At 48.2% G+C, this 25,128-nt stretch overlaps 1 protein-coding gene and 1 long non-coding RNA gene across 6 annotated transcripts in view; both read left to right on the forward strand.

Moving 5' to 3' along the window:
* Nucleotides 1–25,128, forward strand: part of CLEC16A (C-type lectin domain containing 16A) — a 232,009-nt gene that overhangs the window by 57,475 nt on the left and 149,406 nt on the right. For 4 of the 5 annotated variants that reach the window (XM_043914310.1, XM_043914312.1, XM_043914313.1 and 1 more), the window contains exons 10-12: nt 4,477–4,708; nt 19,315–19,444; nt 23,613–23,713. In XM_043914310.1, coding sequence (XP_043770245.1) covers nt 4,477–4,708; nt 19,315–19,444; nt 23,613–23,713 — 463 coding nt within the window. The remainder of the gene's footprint in view (nt 1–4,476; nt 4,709–19,314; nt 19,445–23,612; nt 23,714–25,128) is intronic. The other variant, XM_043914311.1, reaches the window with a different exon arrangement.
* Nucleotides 4,724–10,592, forward strand: LOC122701403. Its single transcript, XR_006343068.1, has 2 exons — nt 4,724–7,523; nt 7,664–10,592. It is a non-coding gene; the product is annotated as an uncharacterized LOC122701403 (long non-coding RNA).

Here is a 25,128-nt window from a genome sequence, read left to right on the forward strand (position 1 = left end):
TCAGGTTCCAGGGCCCTGTGAGGTGAGCCCTCGGTGGGTGAAACAGGAGCCTTTGGCCTTTGGGAAATGTAGACCTTGTATGCAGGAGGCTTGTCTCCGAGACATGCGTGCTGTTCTTTCTTTATGGGAAGATAAACCCAAAGGCCTTCCGGTTTTTGACTCTGAAGGGGGGCTTTCCCATTTCTTCTGGTTGGTCCCATGGTGCAGGCTCTTGCACTAGGTTCAGCTACTGAGGTCTTAGGCTCCTTTCTTCATCCGCCACCCCTCGCCCCCAAACTTTCTTGTTTACTTCTTCTTGATCTCTCCATCACGTTGGATGTAGTTTGGTACAGGCCACCATTCAGCAGCCCATCAAGGCCTGCTCTGGTCCAGACACCTGGATTAGGGGGAGAGCTCACTGGGGCATGAGATGGCTCTTCTCTCAGGGGCTTTCTGGGAGAAAGGTCATCTGGAGTTGTCCAGTGGAACATGAAGATTCCTGGGAGGCCTGGCAGCCAGAGGCCCTTGTGAGAAACAGCCGGAATGATACCAATCCCAGCCCACACTTCCCAACCACCATCAGCCTCTCCATGGTAACAATTGGATCTTTTATTAAAAATAATTTTACTTATTTTTAACTGCTGGGTCTTTGTTGCTGCATGGATTTTTCTTATGGTGTGCAGGCTTCTCAGTGGGGTGGCTTCTGTTATTGTGGAGCACAGACTCTAGAGTACAGGCTCAATAGTTATGACACACGGGCTTCGTTGCTCTGTGGCATGTGCATCTTCCCAGATCAGGGATCGAACCTGTCTCTCCTGCATTAGCAGGTGAATTCTTTACCACTGAGCCACCAGGAAAGCCCTTATGGGATCTTGATGTTATTAAATTATTAAGCAAAAAAAAAAAAAAAAAAAATCAGGCTTTTTAAATATAGAAGAAAATAAAATCTCCAACCCCAATGTCCATATGATCCCTGTTGAATATTTGGAAAAGTGAACTTGCATACATGGTTCGAAATTTCAAACCAGACAGAAAGATACAGAAATGAAAAACTTTTGAGTGCATGTCCCACCTTGTTTGTTTCCCCAAACAGGAAATTCTAGTACATTCCTGTGCAGCTTTCCAGGAAAAGCTGTGTTTACACCATCATAAAGCTTTACCTTAAAAGGGACCCTGCTTTGTTCCCAGTTCTTGCATCTTTTTTATCCGGAGGTTGTTTCTTCATCAGTAGATCTAGGTATAAAAAGACTTCAGTCTTTTTATATCCATGTGGATTCCCACTCTATAGACAGACCATAATTACCCAACCAATCCCCTTTTGATGGACATTTAGGTTATTTCCAGCTACTTACTGGGTAGGTTGTGTTTTAAAGGTTTGAAATTTCCCTGGTAAGCATCCTTCCCCCTCTTTCCTCCTCAACACCTGATCATCAAGAAAAATAGATCCCTTGGAAAGTTTCTAAATTCATTTTCACAGTTGATTTTTTTTTTTTTTTCATGAAGTCAGGGACAGGAAGGTAACTGTCTACTGTTTGCTTGTTGCATGGCCAGGCTCTGAAGGAACTTTCTCTCTTTCTTTTTTTTTTAAATAATTAATATCTTTGGTTCCAGTGACTTTTAAAATTTTTTTAATTTATTTATTTTTGGCTGTGGTAGATCTTCGTCGCTGCATGGGCCTTTTCTCTAGTTACGAAGAGCAAGGTCTACTCTCTGGTTGCGGTATGCAGGCTCCTCATTGCGGGGTCTCCTCTTCTCGGGGAGCACAGGCTCTAGCCTCATGGGCTGCGGTAGCTGCAGCACATGGCCTCAGCAGTTGGGGTTCCCGGGCTCTAGAGCACAGGCTCACTGGTTGTGGTGCACAGGCCTATTTGCTCTGTGGCATGAGGGATCTTCCTGGATCGGGGATCGAACCCGTGTCTTCTGCATTGGCAGGCAGGTTCTTTACCACAGAGCCGCCCAGGAAGCCTGAAGGAGCTTTCCGTCCACAATTTCCTTTAGTTCCAGGAGGCCAGAATTACTGCCCCATGGTTTAGACAAGGAGCCAGGAGCTGAGAGAGGCCTCACTGCTCACAAAGGTCCCAGCTGCGTTCCCCGCACCCTGACCAGCCCTGGACCTTATGCACCGCTCCTCCTGTCCTAGGGCGGCTGGTTGTCCTGGACATCTGAGCCCACCCAGAGCTCAGCGAGTGCCGTCTGCATCCATCCGTGTGAATTTCTGCTCTCAGCTTCTAACCGAGTGGTGTTCTGCTCTGCGTGGGGTCTCACTTTTCTGTTTCTGAAAGCTTCGGTAGCGTGCGGCGTGCTGTGTAATTCCCTAGGAGTGAGTGATAATCAGAGGAAGCAGTCGCTTCATCTCGGGGCCCTAACCTACCAGAGGAAGGTCTGGGTCCTCCCAGAGAGGGTGAGTAGCATCCAGGGCTGCGTTCCGTCGCACAGCCTCCTAAGTGGGCTCTGATGGATGCTGTCTGTCAAGAGGTGCGCGCCCAGAACGCTCCCGTCTCTGGTCTCTGTTCTTGGCATCTGTAACGCACTGTCTGGGTTTCCTGGACAGTTAAATCATGTCTCAATTTTATCTGTCGTTTTTGTGGATGAATAATCCAAACTAGGTAAATAAAAATTAATGTCTGGATTTGGATGCTAATTTAACTTTCAATTAGGTTTTGTTTTGAGCATTATTGAAATTAATCTGCGTTCTTGGAGCACATTCCGCTTGTTGGCAGGGTACAGTGGACCCCGGAAGACAGTAGGTGGCTGTTTGGGGTAAATTCAGATGGATAGACCAAATTGAGATAATGGAAAAATTTGCTTTAAAACGTTTCTGTTTTTCAATGACAAAGTGATGTCTGGATATCACCTGGACCCTGCAGAGGGAAAAACTCTTCCATCAGAATCCTGGCCTGAACAGATGAGGGACAAGTTTTGGTCCTTGCTCCTTTCTGGACCTGGTTCATTTGCATATAAACACTATTTAAAGAGTGCTAAGCGGGGACCTGAACTTGAGCTCCTGGTGAGGCACTATTACTTTATTTATTTACTTTTAAAATTTTCTTTATTTATTTATTTTACTTTACAACATCGTATTGGTTTTGCCATACATTGACTTGACTCCGCCATGGGTGTACATGTGTTCCCCATCCTGAACCCCCCTCCCGCCTCCCTCCCCATCCCATCCCTCTGGGTCATCCCAGTGCACCAGCCCCGAGCACCCTGTCTCATGCATCCAACCTGGACTGGCAATTCGTTTCACATATAATAATTTACATGTTTTAGAAGAGCCTGGGGCTTTGGGATTGGGCTCTCGCAGGATCGAGAGCCCAGATTCTGACTCTGCAGCCAGTAACTGTGTGATGTTGGGCAAGTCACCTAGCCCTTCTGGGCCTCATTTTCTTGTCTGTAAAATGGTATTGATAATCCCTATATCTCATGGTTGCTGTAAGGACTGAGACACAGCTGTGTTTTCCACACTGCAGGGTCTGAACTGTGGTGACACACAGGCCTTTTTCTTTTCTTTTAGAAACCTTCGGGCTTTTTAGGGAAAAACCTCTTCCTTGGGGGCAGGTTTCCTTTGGGGATGAGCTTTAACTCATTGCTCATACTTGTTAGGCTCCCCTTCTAAAGAGAGCCAGCAATCTGGTTATATCCAACTCAGCTTGCTTTTTCTTTTCTATTTTTATATTAGGAAGACACACTGGTGTTTCATTTCTGTTGTGATATATAGTTCCTCTTAAAATAAATATATTTAAATTGAAAGTTAACAATGACATCAGTGCGCTGTGGTTAAGACATAAATTGTGCAGATTGTAAGTGGTTTTGAATCCCACTCTGTCACCTCCTGGCTGTGTGGCCTTGGGTGGGTCGTGTAACATCTCTGAACTTCTATTTCCTCATCTGAGCATAACTTGAGCATAACAACAGTACTATTCTCTGGGGGTTTTGTAAACTGTTAAGTAAGATAATATAGTCAGAGCTCTCAGAACAGCTTCGGGCACATAGAAAATACCACCAAAGTATTAAGTGTGTTTCTGACCTTTGGGAAGCATGGAGCTGATGTGGGTCAAGGGCACAGTGACTTGGGACTGAGGGCAATAAATAAATGGTAGCTGGTGCTGTTGTTTAGATTATTTAATAGTAATGATGATACAACGAGCTGACTCATTTGAAAAGACCCTGATGCTGGGAAAGATTGAGGGCAGGAGGAGAAGGTGATGACAGGATGAGATGGTTGGATGGCATCACCAACTCAATGGACATGGATTTGGGTGAACTCCGGGAGTTGGTGATGGACAGGGAGGCCTGGCATGCGCAGTTCATGGGGTTACAAAGAGTCGGACACGACAGAGCAACTGAACTGAACTGAATAGCCGTAATGATCAACGAAGACATAGAATTTGCTATATTGAAGGGAATTTCTTGGGGCGGAAACCTTCAGACAGCTCCACAGGAGCCAGCGAGACCCCGCTGTTCAAATCTGTCCATTGTCTTGATTCGACTTTCCAGGCCAAGCCGAGCATTCGGTGTTTCATTAAACCCACCGAGACGCTAGAGCGGTCCCTTGAGATGAACAAGCACAAGGGCAAGAGGCGGGTGCAAAAGAGACCCAACTACAAAAATGTTGGGGAGGAGGAAGACGAGGAGAAAGGGCCTGCCGAGGATGCCCAGGAAGACGCCGAGAAGGCTAAAGGTACAGAGGGTGGTTCAAAAGGCCTCAAGACGAGTGGGGAGAATGAAGGTGAGTGCACGCGCCGCCGCCAGCCTGCCCGCCAGGCCGTCCTGTGTCTGGTCCCCGTGTGTGTCCCTCGGCGCGCCTGTCACTCCAGACACCTGTGTACCTCACTCTGCACAGCCCGCCCTTTGGGGACAGCTGTGGCCAGATCCGTACAAGGCCTGCTTTCATCTGTGGGCAGCCTGGAGCGAGGCCCTGTCCTCTTAACCCCTGCTTCTGTTTCCCATCTGTCGAAAGAGAGTATTTACTTTGTTATTAAGAGAATGAAATGGGCTAATGCACGTAACATGCTCAGAACGGTGCCTGGTCCATATCAGAAGTATCTCCCACTACAGTTATTTCACAACTACTGTCATTATTATTAAAGGTATGGTCATCTTTATCATTATTGGTGTTCTTCCTAATAATTCCGATAACCCAGGATGATGATTTTTGACTAAAGTCATTATTGCCAGTGCACTGCAGGAAGAAAAATGGCCCAGGGCTGATGAAATTAGATGCTTTTCATGATTATGGTATTGGGGGAATCAAATGATCAAATGCAACCCCCCAGATTCATACATTAAGATTTCTTTCAAGCCCTCATCTGTTTAGAGTGAGGTACACTGGTGTTCGGTGCATTGGGGTCAGGGAACAGAATCGTTTGGTCCTCTTCTCTGCCCTTGTCAAGAATGATTCTGGTTTACTTTTCACCTCCTTCTTGTTTAGACACTATTGCCTCCATCTGGAGAGCATTGTCAGCCCCGGGGATGAAGCAAGTTTGAACTGTTGCTTGTGTCATGGGCTGGGCTCGCAGCCACACAGATGGGGTCTCTGGCCACGGCCCCGGGCGCTCCGAATGGAGGAGGTGATGGGGTCAAGTGAGGTGGGAGCTCTGCCTGCCAGAGGGGAGCTTCCAGCACACCTTCTGGGACAGATCTGGGCTCTCCCCAGCTCCCACCTGCCTTCTGCTCTGGCGTGGGGGGAGCATCTCCTGTGAGCCCTCCTCTGGGTCCTGGGCTCGCCGTGGCTCCTCTGCAGCCAGCTCGCCGGCCCATCAGCCCGGACTGTGCGAGTCCAGGCGTCCAAAGCTAGAAAATGGAGCCTCTCAGTAAATCAGTTGACTGGGAACTCATTTGTTTGGGGGAGTTTGCTGCGATTATGCAGCCAAAACCCGCCCCCACCCCCACCCCGCTGGCCCCATTCTGATGATCTTGGCAGCTCTCTTCGAATGCCACGATCGTATTTCAGTGAATATAACCCAAGTGTCTCCCTGTTGGCATCAGCCGTCTTTTTAGGCTGAGATCTCCAGCATGCTTTTTTTTCTGTCTAAAGTGTGCAGTAAGCATCTTGGTTTAAGAATTCCTTTCTGGTTCAGAAAACCTTTGCCAACAAATATTACTGTGGCGGGGAGGTGAGGGGCGGACACAAGGTAAGCCATACTTGTTTGCTTATTTGCATCATTTTGACTTTTTGTTCTAACTTGGAAGAAAATTATCTGCTGAAGCTTTGGGTTTAGCTGTCCTGCAGCCACCCTGGGGGAAAATGGACGACTTCACCCCATTTTGTACACTGTGTTCTCGTCAGTTTTGTTTTGGAAAGATGCTACCTCTTTTTGTTCCAGTCCTTTTAAGGGCTGCTGTCTAACCAGGCCGGGGCTGTGACTAACCATGGTGTGGACAAGGGCAGGCTTGGCCTCAAACACACAATCCAGTGACTCAACCGGGCAGCCTAGTCCTGGCGCACAGGGGCTGCAGCGGCTGTGCAAGGCTGCCATCCCCGCTCTCTGTTGGGATCCAGGGGGTGGGGGTTCCCTCCCTGGGGGTGGGCTCCCTGCAGGTTCAGCCTGCCTGCCCTGTGCAGGGGACACAGGGGGACATGTTCACCAGCCTCCAGAACCCTGTTTTCCAGGTGGTTACTTGGCCAGGTTGTGTCAGAAAGGGCTCAGAGGAATTTCCCGAGAGGCTTTGCTTGGCTGGTTGATGCCGACTTCAGGGTTCAGTGGGGTGTGGTTCTCCATGCCCCGCTCAGCTTTGTAGTGCCCTCCTGTTTTCCTGGCCCAACTCATTGTAAATAAATACAACTTTTGCAGGCCCATCCAGCAAAGAGACACCTAACTGGGCAGCAGCAGGTGTGTTCTGGGGCTCTTTGAATTGTTTATTTGACCTCTCAGTTATTCTCGTGTTTGAAGGTGTGGCCACTGGGTGCTCTCTCCTTAGACTGTCTCGGTGTTTGGGTGAAACCACACAGCTGTTAATTCCTGTGACTTGGAAGGGTGTCAGGCGCATTTTCTCACTTGGTTTCAAGCCAGAGGACAGTGTCGATGGGGGAGATGGGAGATGTGACTTATGGTCCTGTCTCACCAGCCAGACCTACATGTGCCTTGGAGGGTGTCCCCAAGCTCTGGACTTCATTGTCCCCATCTGGAAATTGTGACTCTAGGAAGTATAAAGACTTTTTTTTTTTTTTTTAAACATGAGGATATGTTAGGATTCTTGTGGTTGTAAGATTTAGATATTCAACTCAGACTAACTCAAGCAGAAAAGGCAATTATTGTTTGTCTAACTGGGAGGCCCAGGAGGGGCTGGACTCGGGTGCATAGATGACCGTCGGCAACTCAGGGCCCACATCCTGCCAAGCCACCAAGTGGGGAGAGCGCTGCAACTGAAGCCTGGGAGCTGAGGCTCGCTGGTGCTGGCGGGTCTGGCTTGCCCACCCTGCAGAGAGCTGGCCAGCGCTGATTGGTCAGGCCAGATGTGCATCTGCCCCATGTGACGCCCTCAGAAAGAAACACATTCATCAGAAGAAGGAGGTGTGGGTGCCCAGCTCGCAGAAACAGCAGGTGCTCTCTTAGAAAACCACACTGTTTCTGCGTACTCCGTTTCCCTCAGGCCAGCTGCTCCCTTCCTCTGTCTTATCTTGTTTTCTTTTCCATTCCCTTCCTGTTTTGAGATGGGACCTGTGGCTGTTTTCTTCTCCCAGATATTTCTCTGTAACATGGTGCTTCTCACATCGTCCCTGGACCTGGTGAGCTTGTTGACAGCCTTGGACTACTTCTTGAGTAAAGAGATGCTGGCCCCAGTTCCCCCTGCATACCCCGTCACCCCCTCTTCAGCAGTGCACTCTTTACTTTAAAAGGCGGCAGAAAGCATATGAATAAAAAGGCATGTGGTCACAAGTCACAAGTCTGCCATGACCTGATTTGAATGTGGCATCGACTTGTTTTTTTTCGACAGAGGCAGCACCCAGAATTCACACCTCCTCCACTTTTAAGCCCAGACAAGGAAGTTGTGTGAAATGAATGTGCAGCCCTGGACCCTTCACTCCCATCCCCAGTTTGCAGAGAAATATGCTCTGCCTCAGGTCCCCAGTGATGGACAACTCATTCTGAAACCAAAAAAAAAAAAAAAAAAAAAAATCACAGGACCTTTTAATTTTCAGCAATTGAGTGCTGAAGGAAGACCAGGGTGCCTTGGTCCCTCTGGCCAGAGAGGTGCGCACCCAGATGCTCGTTCATGTCCTATTCTACCCTTCAGTCTGAAATGACAGTCATTTCTTTTTGGATTCAGTTAAAGCAGTAACTTAATAAGTGGACCTGAGACAAGAGAATGAATTGTTCGAATTTCTTGGTTGAAAAATATGGGAAAATAGGCTTTTCGCCTATAAGGAAAAGTAGCCATGAATTTCATGACGTGACCTTCAAAGATTACTCCTCTCTTGAATCCCTGCAAGGGCATGGCGGGAATAGAACAATAGTGACTTTGAACCTGCCAAGTTAGCTGGGAGTTAAGGAGTCCCAAGTTTGGCTTTTTTTTCCCCCTTCTGAAGTCTCTGCTGAAATGAAATTGAACCTTCTGGCCTCATTTTTGCAAAGCCAGAACCAATCCCAGGCCTAGCAGGTTTCTGATGAGGGCGAGCCAGGGACCAGGTATCAGGAGGTCGAGGTCTCTGCCCCAGAGCTGCTGTGTGACGCTGGGCAAGTCATTGCGCTTTCTGTGCTTTTTGACCCATGGAGGGCCTGTGCGATGTCAGCCCTCAGGGTGTCAGAAATGAGAACCTTCCGTGCTTCAGCATTTAGCAGGTGACACGTGAACACGAAATAGGAGCCCTGGCAAGACAGTGGAGCGAGGAGCCCAGAGTGGGACTTGAGCTTGGTTGGGGGGACGTATGCTTGGCCACCCTGGCAAGTTTCTTTGGGTCCTATTTCTCTGTTAATTTATATAATGAACAGTGAGGTGGTTGAGTATGTGTGTGCATGTGTGTGTTTGTGTGTTTCTGGAGCAGGGAGTGGGAGAGGGATGGGAAGGCTGAGCCACTGGGGTACAGAGGTGTGGGGACACCACCTTTTCCAATGGGCTTAAGGAGAAAGATTGGAGGTCAGTTTAGACAAATCCTCTGGAAAGCAACTTCCCAGAAAGAAAAAAAAAATTCTGAATTCAATCTTGTGCTAGCCAGTGAATAGTAATAAAAAAAGCAAAGGAAGGGGTACCACAAATACTCAGCACATATGCACTGTGTCATTGCCAGGCACTGCTGGCCTCTTGGAATTCTGCTCCAAAGCCAGCCAACAGCATGCAGTCCTTCCCATATCTCCTAGGTAACCAGCAAGGGCATCCTTTTCCTCCTCTCCATAACCTTCTTTCTAAGGCCTTCTTATCATCCACTGCCCCTCTTTTTATCATCTGGCCTCGCCGTGATGGCTGGAACATTGACCGCAGAGGGCAACTGAGAAAATCCTTGCATTTGTCAAGTCAAAGACTGTTGGGAGGTCAGGCCTGCCATTTCCCTGAAAAGCACTTCATTTACCAAATATTAATCAGATTAGAATGCCCATCACCCTGGGAAGTTGATGAATTATGGCTGTTATTTAAAAAAAAAAAAAATCCACAGTGACAGAGTACTGGGAAAGCTTAGGGATTTGGCCAGAGTTGTCACATCAGGGGACAGAGGTTGACGTCCTTGGATCCTGAGAGTCCGCAGGCCTCTCCTGCTCGTTTAGCGATTTGCACAACCATTACTGCTTTTGAGCCCCAGAACGCTTCATCCTCCCAAAGCAAAACCCTACCCACTAAACATCTCCCTGTTCTCCCTCCCTCCTGCCCCTGACAGCCTCTACCCTGCTTCCTGGCTCGATGCGTTTGACCACTCTAGGTGCCTCATATAAGTGGAATCAATACAGTATTTGTCTTTTTGAGACTGGCTTCTTTCACTGAGCATCAGGTACTCAAGATTCATCCGTGTTATAACATGTGGCAGGATTTTCTTCCTTTTTAAGGCTGAACGATATCTCATTTTTTGAATAGACTCCATTTGGCTCATCCTTTCTTTTTTAAATTTCATTTATTTTAATTGGAGGATAATTACTTTACAGCATTTTGATGGTTTTTGCCATACATCAGTATGAATCGGCTACAGGCACACTTGTGCCCCGTCCCTCCTGAAACCCCCCTCCCCACCCCATCCCCCCAGGTTGTCACAGAGCCCCGACCTGCATCATCCATCAAACTCCCAGGGCTCTCCATTTTACCTATGGTCATGTATATGCCCCAGTGCTCTTCTCTCAGGTCATCCCTCCCTCTCCTCTTACTGAGTCCAAAAGTCTGTTCTTTGTGTCTCCTCGCTGCCCTGCACATCAGTACCCTCTTTCTAGGTTCCATATATATGCGTTAATATATGATATTGGTCTTCCTCTTTCTGCCTTACTTCACTCGATGGACATCTGGCCTGGGTTGGTTCCACCTTTTGGCTGCTGTGCATATGGGTATGCAGATACTGTTTTGCTGTGGAGATTTTTGTGGAAATGATAGAGGCCAAGCAGGGTCCGGCTAGGGCTTGCCAAAGCTAGAGGAGCTGGACACTTGAGTTCTTGCTCCCAGCCTGGCAACTTCACATCCTTCCACTCCCAGAGGCCCGAAACTCAGTTGTGTGAGGGGTCCCGCCACTGCCAGGCTGGATGCTGGAGCCTTCAGGCTTGTGGGCCACGGTGCCGGGCAAAGAAACCAAGAGCACACAGATGCTGGTTTACACCACACAGGTAGTTTGGGAAGAGGAGCCCCGCTCCTGACCCCTCTGGCCTTGGTTCCCTTTCCATAAGCTGCAGAGAGTCCACTAGACCAGTGCTGGCCTGACGGTGGGGTGTGGGGATGGCTTTGGGAAGGACAGAGAGAGAGCCTTGAAGACCGTGATGAGAGGATTCTTGCCGGGAACTCAGCTCCGGGGGGTGGGGTGCGGGAGCCTCATGGTTGGTGTGTGCCTTTGACCTCCTCATGTTCTCCAGTCTCCCCTTTCCGTGTGTACAACAGGCTGCAGCATTTTTTGTTTATTCATCATGTGTGTGTTTTTCACAGTTGCTCTCTATCTATACTGGTTTTATGCTGACAGTAATAATTCCTAAAAATGTTTTATTTGAAAATAATTTCAAATTTATAAAAAGTGAAAAAAAAATTGTGTAAAGAACACTTGTTTAGCCACTTTCATATTTTAACATCTTATACCCCGTTTGCTTTCCTTTCTGCATTTTCTTTCCCTCTCCACACACTCTGTCTGTCTGTCTGTCTGTCTGTCTCACTGTCTCTCACACACATACACACTCCTTTTTTTCTGGATAGATTGCATCCAGCACACCCCTTCCATCCTAAACTCATCAGCCTGCATTTGCTAAGCGCAGGGCATTGTCTGTTGGGACCACAACACAGTTACCACCTTTGTAATGGTTTCCTCCTATCCACGTTCCAGGTTATCCGTTGGCCTAATGATATCCTTTGTATCATATTTCCTCCCTCCAGGGACAGAATCCAGTCCAGGGTCAGGTCGTACCTTGAATTGCCATGTCCCTTTACCCTCCTTTACTCTAGATATTTTCACAGTGTATCTTTTTCTTTTCCAACTTTGACATTTTTGAAGAATACAGACTCTCCTCCACCTTTGTTTTAATAGAACGTTCCTCATTCTGTCTTTGATGTTTCTTTGTCATTAGGTTGAGGTTAAGCATTCTTGGCTGGAGTCTGGCACAGGTGACATGTCCTTCCCAGGGTTTCACTTCTGGAGGCACATGATGCCCTTCTTTCCTTCATGGGTGATGTTAATTTTGGCGAACAGATTAAGGTGTGGCCCAGCTTCTCCATTGAATCACTTTTTCTTTTAGCAGCTAATTTGCAATCCATGGGAAACACTTGGAGATAATGCAGATGCCCTGTGCCTCACTGAAATGTGCACGTCCTGCACACATCCCCTTCCTGTTGGTGGGGATGTAAGTTGGGGCAACCACTATGGAAAATCGTATGGAGGTGCCTCTAAAATGTTAAAATAGAGTTATCATACGAACCAGCAATCCCACTCCTGGGCATGTATTCAGAAAAGATGAAAACTCTAATTGGGAAAAGATACAGGCATCTCAATGTTCATAGCAGCACTATTTACAACATTCAAGTCATGGAAGCAACCTAAGTGTCCATTGATAGATGAATGGATAAAGAAGGTGTGATGTATGTACACAATGGAATATTACTCAGCCATAAAAATGAATGAAGTAATGCCATTTGCAGCAACATGGATGGACCTAGAGATTATCAGACTAAGAGAAAGACAAATATCGTACAATGTCACTTGTATGTAGAATCTAAAAAAATGTATACAAATGAATTTACAAAACAGACTCACAAGTAGGGGGAGGGATAAATTAGGAGTTTGGGATTAGTAGACACACAGTATTATATAAAATAGATAAGGAAGAAGGACCTACTGTATAGCACAGGGAACTATATTACTGTCTTGTAGTAACCTATAATGGAAAAGAATCTGCAAAAGAATATGTATATGTTCAGGAATATATTTTATATGTATATATACACACACACACATATATATATATAAACGAATCACCTTGCTCTATACCTGAAACTCACACAATATTGTCAGTTAAATAGCATTAAATAAAATTCCCCTTAGATGTGGTGGTCATTGGTGATCCTTGCTGACCCAGTCTTTATCAAGATGGTGGTAGAAGGTTGGTTTTCCAGTGTCAGCACTTGGTATTCCACTTTAGGCAAGATTCCTGCCTTCTTCCCATTCATTCATTTATCTATCCATTCTTGACACCAACTCAGGGATTCCAGTTTTTTAGTGGTTTGTATTTCAGTACTGTATTAATTGGATGCTCAAATTGTCCCAGATTTGACCCTTGAGAACCCTTTCAGGCTGGCTGCTGTATCTTTCTGATCTGCCTGCTTCACTTTTTTTAAAGCCTTTTTGTAATGACACTTTCTGCCATAACAAGGTATTCCAGGCTCATTTCCCACCAGCTCTGCTCTCCCTCATGGTGAATCTCTCTGAGAAGCCCTGGCCCCTTTCGGCAGTCAGTGGTTAAATGGTTTTCACAGGCCAAGGTCTGGGCACCAGACATGCTTGTGACTGCGTGGGGAGTCTTGCTATTTGAACCCTTCAGTGAACAGAGCTAGGAAATGCATGCAGGTGTGTATACAAAATGCACGTTACTAACATCTCCAATGCCAGTCCGTCCCAGGAGGGTTCTTTCTTGACTTGCCCCACTTGATTTGATGTCTCTTCCTTTACAGTGAGAGGCTGGCTCCTAATGACATCAAAACATTTACTATTTGCTCAACCCTATAATGCGTCTTTATGAAGCTTCAGAATTATTTGATAAATAAAGAGTTGTTTGCAGTTCCCTGCCCCCTCCCCCAAATACTTCACCTGTCCCTAAACTGCAGGTATAGAGTCAAGTTTTGTGTCATAAACTACTTGGGTTTATCTCTCTTTCCTTTCTTTTCCCACTTCAGAATAGATATGGTATTCATTTGAAATATATTTTGTATTTTAGTCTCGCTCCTTTTTTTTTTTTTTTAGTTAAAGCTTCACCCTTCCCATTTTTATTGATTTAATTTCTCTCTCTCTTCAAAAAAAAATACTTTGGAAGATTAACCAACTCAAAACTATGCAAAAGCGTTTGTTCAAGGGAATATCCTTCTTCCCACATACCTTCCATCCTGTTCCCCTCCCTCTAGTAGATAACAAAGGTATTGCTTTCTGGAATATCCTTCCTGTGTTTCTTTGTGTGAGAAGAACCAGAGGTATGCATGCTTTGTTGTTTTCCCTTCTGTCTTACACTCAGAGTGTAGGCCACCATGTATGCTCCTTGGCCCTTGGCGCTCTCCGCGTGGCCCTGTCTCCGGAAGTCACTCCATGTCAGCTCACAGCGACCTTCCTCCTTCCTTTCCCAGCTGTACCATGAGTGCCATAGTCGATTCAACCGGTCTTCATGCTCGGACTTTTAGGTAGTTTCCAGTGTTTTGCAATCACCAATAATACCATGGTGAATGCCCTTGTGCCTGTGCATTTTCATATCCTTGGAGGTGTATCTTCCAAATAAATTCTTGCAAGTGGGATTGCTCAACTGAAGGATATAGGAGTGATTTAAAGTTTTCTTTGAAAATGTATTTAAGTAAAAAAAAAAAAAAAACAACTGTGAGAGTTCAAATCAAATGATTAATAACAAGTAGTTCAGGCAGCACACAGACATGGCAGAAATGGTAAAGGCAGGCCCACAACTGAAGTTTGAACAGAGCTGGACTAGGGCTTCCCTGGTGGCTCAAGTGGTAAAGAATCCACCTGCCAATGCAGGAGACGCGGGAGACTTGGGTTTGATACCTGGGTCGGGAAGATCCCCTGGAGGAAGAAATGGCAACCCACTCCAGTATCTTTGCCTGGGAAATCCCATGGACAGAGGAGCCTGGCGGACTGGAGTCTGTGGGGTCACAAAGAGTCAGACATGGTCGAGCATGCACGCACAGAGCACAGAGGACTAGGGTTAGAGCGTCAGTCCCTTAACCTCTGAAACAGAAACCCGGTGGGGGAAGTGGGGGCTCCTGGTGTAATAACTGAGGTTCAGATGGAGCGCCCTGGGAATTCAGTGTCAGCGCGTGGGTCCTGGCCTCAGTATAATCAGAGAAGATCTGTCCATGTGAGCCCGCTGGTCTGCTTGCCCTGGTGGCAGCAGCGTGGTGCACGTACCCTGGGAGGGGAGTGAGGCCGCACCGAGGCAGGCATGGTGGCAGCAGAGAGATGGGGCAGCGGGGGCCCAGAAGGCTGTGCGGAACCATGCCGGGCGTCCTGATGCAGCATAAAGAGGGGTGCCCTCTGACCCTCCATCACCAAGGCCCGATCCTCGTCAGCATCCACTTTTGAAGATGGCTGTAGAATCTGTTTTGGAACAGTGAGAATCTGGTGAGACCCTCTCCTCAAAAACCTGTTAGCCACTCCTCTCAGGCCCACCTGGCACTTTGCATACAGTTTCTGGGAGCTGGCAGACCTGGGTAAGAATCACTGGTTTCAAGAGTTTAAAGGAAGGGGGAAGACCTGCTTGGTATTGGAAGAACTGTTGTATATTTTACCTAGAAAACTACGTGAAGCAGCTCCTCCTACACTTATGTCTGCTGGAGAAGTTGTGGGGGGGCGGTGCATGGGAGGTATGGGGGTGCAGCTGTGAGAACCAGGGTGACATAGCCAAGGTTCAGAAGCTTCGTTGTATGTGGAGAGGCCGTGATGGGCCTGATTCTGCACCAGGAGTGACCTGGGAAGCAGGAGGAGGGGGGCAGGCTTGGCTTCCAGTGCGGATTTTGCAGTTGTGTGAAGAGTTACTATAGGACTTTCCTAATGATCCAGTGGTTAAGACTCTGCGCTTCCACTGCAGGGAGCATGAGTTTGATCCCTAGTCAGGGAAATACCACATACTGTATGGTGCAGCCAAAAAAAAAAAAAAAAGAGTCATTCTACTTCTGGGTTTCTGTTTCCTCATATTCAGTCTCTAGGACCAAACTAGTGGTTTTCAGGCCATTTTCTGGGAAGCTGCAGAATTCCCGAAAAGAGTTTCATGGGCCTCTGTGGAGGGCATGAGGGGACCTGTGGTCAGAGACATTTGGGCACCCGCCCACCCTGTCCCTGGAGCAGCCCTGTGCTCATCTCTTACTGTGGGGCTGCCCTGGGAAATTGTTGTTCAGAATCAGTGTGCACCTGCTAACACAGTTTGGTGAGCACTAGACTGACTTACCTTCAGCCTCACCTCTGCTCCAGAACTCTCAGAGTGTCCAGCCAGATTAAAAAGCCAAAAAGGAACAACTACATCACAGCAGATGGAGGCACGAGGGCTTGGTCCTATAACCTTGGGGAGTCTTCGGAGCTGAGTTCCTGCCTTGTCAGCCTATCAGGCCAGGAGGAAGGGGGCCTCGCAGCAGGGTGGGAAGCAGGTCAAAGGTCACAGGGCAGAAGCCAGAGGCTGGCACCATTGTCTCACTTGTAGTCTTCAGATGACATGTCCCAGCAGTAAACACAAATATGTAATTCAACATGCATCTCCCCAGTATATATATACATTTATTATGAACTGTACATATTTGTATTAATGTACAAATGTTAGTATATCATAACATGAACAAAATAGATATTTATAAAGATAATAATTAAAAATAAAGAGGTTTTGCCTAGTGAATCATCTTGCATACCCACTGGGATGTCTGCACCCCACTTTGGAGAAGATGAGAGTTGTTGGGAGGCTCCTGAAGGAGGCTAGTGGAGGGAGTATGGGAGACAGAAGCAAATGGTGCTTCTCAGATGGCAGCGCCTCCTGCCCTCTGCTGTGGCCGCAGGCTACATGCGCTGCGGTTTACTCAGTAGCTTTTGGTGAATTGACTCAGTGGTTTTGTCTTAAATTTAGCTTCATCCTAAGCAGTAACATCCATAAAACAGACTTTTTGTACAGTTAGAATTTTCTTCTAATGCATGTTAAAATAAACACAAAACTGTGCAAACACATGGCACTTAAAAATTGCATGTCAACCCCCACCTGTGTGATGGGGCTGACCCCCGTGGGGGACTCTGATCTGTGTTGTCTGACTTCAGACCATGCTGGGAGGGAGCGGCCTGGTGAGAGCAACCCCCTCCCCTAGGTCCAGGCCAGTTGTTGGCATTGGGGAATGCAGTCCTCCCAGCCAGAGGACAGTTGCAAGCACAGTCACACTTAACAGTCCCAGAAGGGAGGCCAGGATGCAACCCACCCCCATGAGGACACTGCACACAGGTGGATCGCAGGTTAGAGGTGCTCTACACATCACAGCTGCTGAGCGTCATTGCCAACCCTGCTTGGCCCTAGGCAGACTCATCAGACATGGTCCACTCCAGGGATTTGTGTTGAGCATTTGCCTTATGCCAGGCCCTGGACTAGACACTGCAATTCTGGTGGAGAACAAGACAGATACAGCAGCTTCTCTCATGAAGCCCACGTCCTAGGGTGGGGAAGGCAGACAGGAAACAAGCAAACCAATAAATATAGAATGTAAAATCCAGGTGCGGGTTTCTCCCGAAATCTGAAAGTAGAGACCTTTTGTAAGAGAAGATGGTGTAAAGCCAGGATGCAGGTCCTTTAGGACACACCTTGCTAACAGATGCTCAGAGTAAATGGACATAAGGCACCAGCACAGCTCAAAGCTACAGCAGCTTGACGCTGAGGTGCTAACTAACTCTGCTTCCCAGGAAGGAGTTTGGTGGGGCCACTTCCATTCTTGGGGTGCACGCTGCCTCTGTAATGACTGTTGCAACACCAACGCTAAATGCTATTTCTGCTTTTCTCCTATTTTTGTAAAAGGGAAAGTCCTTTTCAGGTTTCTTTCGATTAGCAAAAAACAGGTAGTAATACAGGTCTTTCCATAAAAGCCAAGTGACCTAAAAGCAAAACTTCAAAAAGTGGGGATACCTGTAGTTGTAAATACCATAAAGTAAAATCAAGAGGAGGGGGGAGGGGACGTCTCTGTGGAAGAATTCCAAGTAATTTATGTAGCTGTCCTCCCTCAAGGAGACAGAACATAGCTCTGTAATCCTTAAGTGTGAGCTGTGCTTAATGACTTGCTTCCGAAGGGTGTGGGATGCAAGGAGGAGGAAAAGTCATTCTCCGGTGGAGGACCCTGACCACCTTTCCCTTGGCTGAGTGATGCAGATGACCATCCCCTGGCATAAGTCATGTCGATAGCCTGTGCCCTTGATAGGATGTGATGAGACAGCACTTCCTCTCTGTGGTCTTCCTCCCAGAAACCCATAAGCCCAGTCTAATATTCAGAAGAATGTCGCTCAAACCCAGATTGAGAGGCATCCTAAAAATACCCGACCAGACTTCTCAATCCATAAGGTCATCCAGAGGAAGGGAGGTCTGAGGAACTGTCGCAGCCAAGAGGAGCCTAAGATGTGACAGCTGGATATAATGTGGTTATCCAGGCTGGGGCCCTGGAACTGAACAAGGATACTGGGGAGAAATGAGGGAAATCTGAATGAAGTATGGAGTTGAGTTCATAATAACTTGGAGAGGTAGAGGGAAAACCGATGGGGAGGGTGTCTGAGAAGACGTCCCTGAGATGGTGGCATTAGAGTTGAGCTTCAAGTGACGTGATTGAGTGGTGCCTGGGGAGGGAAGACTTGGGTGAGAGCGTTCCAGGCAGAGTCAACAGCCGTGTAAAGGCCCTGTGGCAGGAACAAACCCGTGCGGGTCAAAGGCGAGTGACAAGATGCTCAGGACAGCTGGTGGGGCAGAGATGGCCCGGAGGTGTGGTCAGTGGGGGTCAAGGGCTGGGCCGTGTGTGGCCTTGATACCGTGGATGGCATTTGGATTTTGTTCTGAGTGTGATGGGAAGACTGAAGGGGACCTGGGCTAATTTCTGCTTAAAATCACTTGGTTCTGTGTGGACAACAAATTGGGGTTGGGGGTGGGGGCAGTGGACGCAAGAAAAGCCCTGGGAGGCTCTTGCTTGGGTCAGGGGGAGACGACGGCAGAGCCCAGGTGTGCACCTGTCCTTCCTGAGAGGACACACAGGTTCACATTTTGTCATCCTTTACCCTCACCATGTCTCCTGAAGATGGGGGGCAGCCCTTGAACTCTGGGTTCCAAGAACTAAGTGTTCGCTGGTCCACACCTGCTTGTCAAGGAGCTCTATTATGATAAACGGGGACAGCTCATGGCACAGCCACCATCCACCTCGAACTCAGAACGTTTTCCTTCGTTGGTTCAGACCTTTTTCTGAAAATGAAAATGGACATGGAGGTCAAGTCAGGTGCTATGACAATTGTCCCTATTTAATTGGGAAAAATAAAGCGAGGTCCCTCCCCTCTCTGCCCGCTGGAAGCTGTAAGTGGGAAGAGAAAACAAAGGCTTTGGGCATGGCAGAGCCCGTGCTACAGTGTAAACAGGTTTGGAATATTTTTAGTGGATTCGGTTATGTTTTATTAACCGCATGTCATTTCTTCCACGCTCCTCAATTCCTCCGGGAAGGAAGTGTGGTATCAATAAAGGAGAATAAATAGCTGTTGAAGGAAAATTCTTGAAGTAAATCATTGCAATCTGGGCTTTCCTATCAAGATCAGATGCCGTTTCTCGACATTGCCAAGCTGAAAGGAGAGAGGGGTGCGGGCCCCGTCTCATTTCTCCCTGGCGTGGGTGTTGCGGGGGCTCCTGTCACCACCGTCGAGTGTTTGCTGGATGTTTGCAGAGCGGGCTGCCGGTCTCCGTCTGGAGCATGAGCGTGTCTGTGAAACTCGATCCGGGGCCGCCGGCTCATCCCAGTGTCTGTGTTTGCTTCCAGAGATAGAGATGGTGATCATGGAGCGCAGCAAACTTCCAGAGCTGGCCGCCAGCACCTCCGTGCAGGAGCAGAACACCACGGACGAGGAGAAGAGTGCTGCCAGCGGCCTGGACAGTGTCCAGTGGAGCAGGTAGCCGCCGGGCCGGGCGGAGAGCTGCCCCGAGCCAGCCATCAGCTGCTGCTCGGTGTCTGGGACGAGGGGCTGGGGGGAAGTGCCCTGGCCGGGTGCCCGCGGAGGATAAGCTGGGCCTCGTCCCACCACCCTGGTAGCCCCTTCTGCTTCCCAGCCAAGCCATCCTGCTGCTCCTCCCACTGGCCTCCAGAGGCGCCGCTCCTCTTGAGAGACCACGGGGATGGAGCTGTCCCTCAAGGCCGTGGTACTCACCCTTCGGAGTGAATGGCTGAGGCATGACACCACTACTGTAGGCACTTCAGTGCTGGTCCTAACGGGGTGTGGCCTTGTTCGTCGGGCCGCTCCTGGCTGTGCCCTGCTGCCCCCAGGAAGGATGCCCTTGGGGGCAGCATTTGGATTTTATGGTCTCATTCACTCACTGCCGCCATGCTCACCACTGTCTGTAGGGCCTGCCGTGGTGACTCAGCGGAACTGTCTAATGCTGCTGTCCACCTTCGACTTCTTGCTTGATGGTTCATTTCAGTGATGGCTGCCCAAACTATCAACACTATGCAATCTTCCAGACGCCAGCTTTCCTGCAGCCTGGCTGGAGCGCCACCCCTTCCAGAAGGAATCGGGTGGAGGGCTGCTGCCAAAGTTGCGGCGAACTGTTAGAGGCTTCTCCATCTCAGTGTTATTTCCTTAACAGATGCCTGCAGTAATCGCCGAATCCCGTGTCGGTGGTAGTGAATGCGTAGCAACGTGGTTTCTCTGTCAGCCTGCAAGGCATTCACTTCCTGAACTCTCATGGTGGATGAAGTACAAACACACACACTCACTCTATTTATTAATCCAACTTAAAGTGAAGTCTTGAAGCACACCAGTCTTTTCCTGCAGGTCTTGTTTATCTCTTTGCTTGACATGTGTTTCAGCTGTCTAACAGAAAAGATTAATTTTTTTATCAGATGCACAGGGGAGCCATTTTTAGTTTTGATTAAATAAAAATCTTTGCCGCACAGTGTGGGTATCAGTTGTACTGCCAAGGACCTTTCTAATTTTATTTTGTGGCCAAAAAAAAACAAAAGTAACACTGGGAGCTCTGAAAATTAAGGGAATCATTCTAAACACAGAAAGGGAGGGGGAGACAACCTTTAGGTGCTTGGCTCAGCTCTAATTAGAATACAGATCATTAAAAACCTGAAAATAACTTGTCATGAGGGATGTGCACCTGCTGAATGCATCACTGCATGCTCAGTTGCTCAGTGTGTGTGACTCTTGTGCGAGCTGGTAGACTGTATCTGACTCTTTGCAAGCCGGTAGACTGTAGCCCGCCAAGCTCTTCTGTTCATGGGGTTTCCCAGGCAAGAATAATGGAGTGGGTTGCCATTCCCTTCTCCAGGGGATCTCTCCGACTGAGGGATCGAAGCAGGCAGATTCTTCACCACTGAGCCGCCAGGGAAGCCCGTTCAGTTTCTTAGGATCTAATAAATGGAAACAGCACATATTTTGCATAGTGTGACAATACTGTAGCTTTCCTAAAGGAGGAAAAACACTCATGTACTGTCAAAAACAAAAAGTCAACAGACCAAATTGTTATGTTTGAGTGTTGGAGTTGAGACTTCTTTTTTTTCCCCCTGAATCTTAGTGAAGAGAGGGGTTTTCTTCAAGGTGATTGAGATTGCTTCTTAACTGATGGTGACTTTGGCATCTTCTGCCACGTGGTTCGTAGTGGAAGCTGATCCTGTGTCCTGAGCTGAGCCACATGCAGACTTGTGGCCCTGAGGAACTGAGCAAGAGCTGTGCTCAGCTCTGAGAGACTGGCCCTGGTGGAGAGCTGCCATGGCCTTTGCAAAGGTGCTGTGTTGTTGGTTGTCAGAGACACCCCCTCAGTGTTCCACCCTCTCTCCTCCTGGCGCTGAGCCCGGAGGAGGGCACTGAGGATGAGGGAGGGGACAGGCCTCCTTGACATGAGCTGGATTTTGCCATTGGTCCACTTGTCCAGAGAAACAACAGGACAAAGTGGAACTGTCCTTACATTCCCCATACACTGTGGGCGATCCCTGCCTTCATGGTGAAATATAGAAGTAAGAAACCAGAAACCACTCAGAACCTTCTTTCTTTAAAAAAAAAAAAAAAAGAAACTTAAAATTTAAAAAGTTAATAGACATGTAGAAAATGTAAAAAACCTTGAAAAGTATAAAGAAGGGAAAGAAGGGGAAAAAGGTCTTCATAATTCAAAAGCAGCTGGTACTAGCATTTTGGTGTTTTCTTGCCTGTTTTCAATGCCCGTATAGTGGAGATTCTGCCCTCTTTCCCCCCAGTAGCTTATACCATACCATGTCTGTTATTTTTGTTTTTGGTTTTCTCTAATATCAAACTCCAAGTATCTTTTTCACTTTATTGTTCTCTTAGTAAACACAATTCTAATGGCTTCATAATACTTCGTCTCATAAAAGATGGTCAATTCACCCAGCCTTCCCCCTGCTACTGGGTGTTTGGTTATTTGTATTATTCCCAAATGAAAATACAGTCCAAATTCCAAACGGTTTGTAAAAAAAGTGTGTTTTAATACTTTATCCTACTCTTAAAGTTTGGAAGTGTTATTGCTGGGGGCTGACAGAAAAACAGATCCACACATGGCAAAACTATTCACACATTAGAATGGTGATGGCTGCTCTGGGGTGGGGGAGGGTCTGGGGCTCCAGAGAAATAGAACTTGAAAGTAAATGTTCCTTAAAAGTTTCTTCCTTTAATTTCTGTGTATTACGTGTTTATTTGAAATGTTATGACAAGTGTGTTTCACTGCTTTTCTGCATTTTTCAATATACTTTGAATCAGTGATCCCTTTGTGGAGTTCAGAAGTCAGAAAAGTATAAAAAGTTACCCAGCGAATAGGTCTCCGAGTTCCTCTGCTGCACCTCCTCCCTCCCCACAGTCAGCAGCGTTGACCATGGCTTGTGTCCTTCAAGGGGTTAAGCGTGCCCTTTGTCACTCATTGAGGCTCTCTGCTCTCTTGGCCTCAAGCTGGCTTCCTGGGGCAGCCGCAGACAGTCACGGGGTCAGAGCCTCCTGCCAACGGGCCAAATCTGTGCACATTCTATTATCCTCTTGTTGAAGTCTTTCCAGGCCAGGCCCTTCAACCCAGAAGGGCAGCATTCAGGCTGTACTGTTTACGTATTTGTAGCCGCTCGATAGATCTCACCCACAAAGCATCAGAGGCGGTGCTTCCTATCGATCCCTTCTAGCCAGGGAAGGTCGGCCCAAGAAACTGCCAGGTCAGGACCTGCCAAAGCGAGATCATGGAGAAGTGCCTGTGGACTCCTCAAAATAGAAGTGCAACAGCAGCTCGCGTGTCTGAGTACTTTTCACCTGAGCCTGGGCCTGTGTTAGTGCCGCTCTGTTTCATTTTGCTTCAACCCTCACTGTAAACCCTGGCAGGTTCAATCCCCATCCCACAGATGGGGGACTGTAATTTACCCAAGGGTTTGCAGCTAGGAGGCAGCGTCAGCATTTGAACCTCAGCAGTCTGGCTCCAGGGTCCACAGTCTAAAGTGATCCAGATTTACTGGTACCTTGTCGGCTGTTGTGAGTCTATCACGCTGCCCCGTCTCCTTCATTCTCTTGTCGCTCTTTGAAGTACTGCTGTGGGGTGTTCATGCTCTGCCTGCCCACTGACTTGGGGGTGCCATAAGACCACGCTTATCCCCAGTGTGTGGGACAGCGGGTGGACTGTTGTTGAGTGATTAGTCGGTTAGCCGTTCCTTAGTCAGTTTCCCCGGACATGGCAGCTTCCCAGGGCAGAGCCTGCCTGTCGACACCTCTGTATCCTCCGTGCCTGGGGCTGACCCGGGCACTTGGTGGCCATGCTCTATGCTGCTGGCGCGTGCCTGCTCAGCTGTGTCCAACTCTTTACAACCCCATGGACTGTAGCCAGCAGGGTCCCCTGTCCACGGGATTCTCCAGGCAGGAATTCTGGAGTGGGTTGCCATACCCTCCTCCAGGGGTTCGCCCCAACCCAGGGATCGAACTTGTTGGTCTCCTGTGTTGGCAGGCGGGTTCTTTACCACCGAGCCACCTGGGAAGTCAATTCTGCTGGTTGGAGCGGGCAGGGGGGTGGGCGCTGTGAAGGGCAAAGGCGGCTGGCATCCCGTGTGCAGGTGAGGCTCACGCGGCCCCTCTCTTCCAGACCCTTCCTGGATATGGTGTACCATGCCCTGGACAGCCCAGACGACGACTACCATGCGCTCTTCGTGCTCTGCCTGCTGTATGCAATGTCTCACAACAAAGGTAAGCCACTCAGCTCGTCTGCCTTCACGGAAAAGGACAGCTGCTTTCCTTGGAAAATTTCCTTTCTGGTTTTGGCAGACTCCCACAGAACCTGTCTACAGCTTTGTTAGAGTTTCTCAGGTGCTTTCCTGCACACTGAAGCCACAGGAATCGGTTACTCAGGCAACACGGGGGCGGGTAGGGGGTGGTGGAGAGGGAGGTTCAAGTGTTGACCGTCCAGCGCAGCATGACGGTGTTCACACTGTGGTTTGCTCTCGACCCCTCCGTCTACAACTGACTTAAGCTTCTGACCTCTTTCCTAACATCAGAACAGAAATCAGTCAAATTGCAATCTTGGTTTTGCTATTTATAATAGTCAGTGTGCCATTCTGGGTTCAGAGCTAAAATAGACTCTGAGTGGATTGTGTGGAAGTGCAGGTTTCCTTTCTGAAGAAAGGTGTGGTTCTCTGGCTTCCCCTGTTGAGGCCAAGCGGTCAGGATCAGCCTCTCGCGGAGCTGACGGTTTTGATGAGGATCCATTCATTCACTTCCTGTCTGAGAACAGCCGCTGGTTGCGTACCACCTGGCTTGACACGAGCGAGTTCTGAACCCTCCACATCAGAAGCTCTTTGAAGGAAATACCAAGAATATTCCTTCTGGCCCCTGCCAAGCGCTGGGCTCGGCATAGCTGAGACCTTGCATCAAGGTCTGATGTTTTAGTAGGTTTTTCAAAAGCTTGTTGGGGGGTAGTTAGAGGTGGGTTTTACTGTGACGGCCTATGGCTGGAGTCATTTAGAAAGCACTCAACAAGACGAAGTATGTATTTATTCTGAAATAATTAATGATGATAAGTTGTTTGCCTGCTTACTGCATGGCTTCAGTCCTGTCCGACTCTCTGCAACCCCATAGGCTGTAGCCCGCTACGCTCCTCTGTCCATGGGATTATCCCAGCAAGAGTACTGGAGTGGGTTGCCATTTCCTACTCCAGGAGATCTTCCCGACCCAGGGATCGAACCCGTGTCTCCTATGGCTCCTGTATTAGCAGGCAGATCCTTTACCACTGAGCCACCTGGGAAGCCCTTGATAAGTAAAGTTAATTAGTGGCAAAAGAAGATACAGTGAAAAAGGCCCCCTTTCCCACATTTGTCCTCCACCTCTTCTTCAAAGGCCATTTGTGTTAACAGTTTCTTGTGTCTTTTTAAAGATACTTGTGCAAGCCCAAGTACCAAGTGTATACGATTTTATTTCGATGGGTTCCCCACCCCCAACATGAATGGAGGCTCATTCCTTATTATGGTCCGTTCTGTGCCTTGCTTTTGTCACATCCTCATGTATCAGCATGTCACCTCCCCTCCCTGTAGAATTGCCTCGTGCTTTTTATTCCTGTGTGTGTGCCGTCGTTTGTTCTGCCATCCCCTTACTGAATGGCGCTGAGA

The sequence above is a fragment of the Cervus elaphus genome, chromosome 10 (genome assembly GCF_910594005.1).
Source record: "Cervus elaphus chromosome 10, mCerEla1.1, whole genome shotgun sequence".
In the NCBI taxonomy this organism is placed as follows: Eukaryota; Metazoa; Chordata; class Mammalia; order Artiodactyla; family Cervidae; genus Cervus; species Cervus elaphus.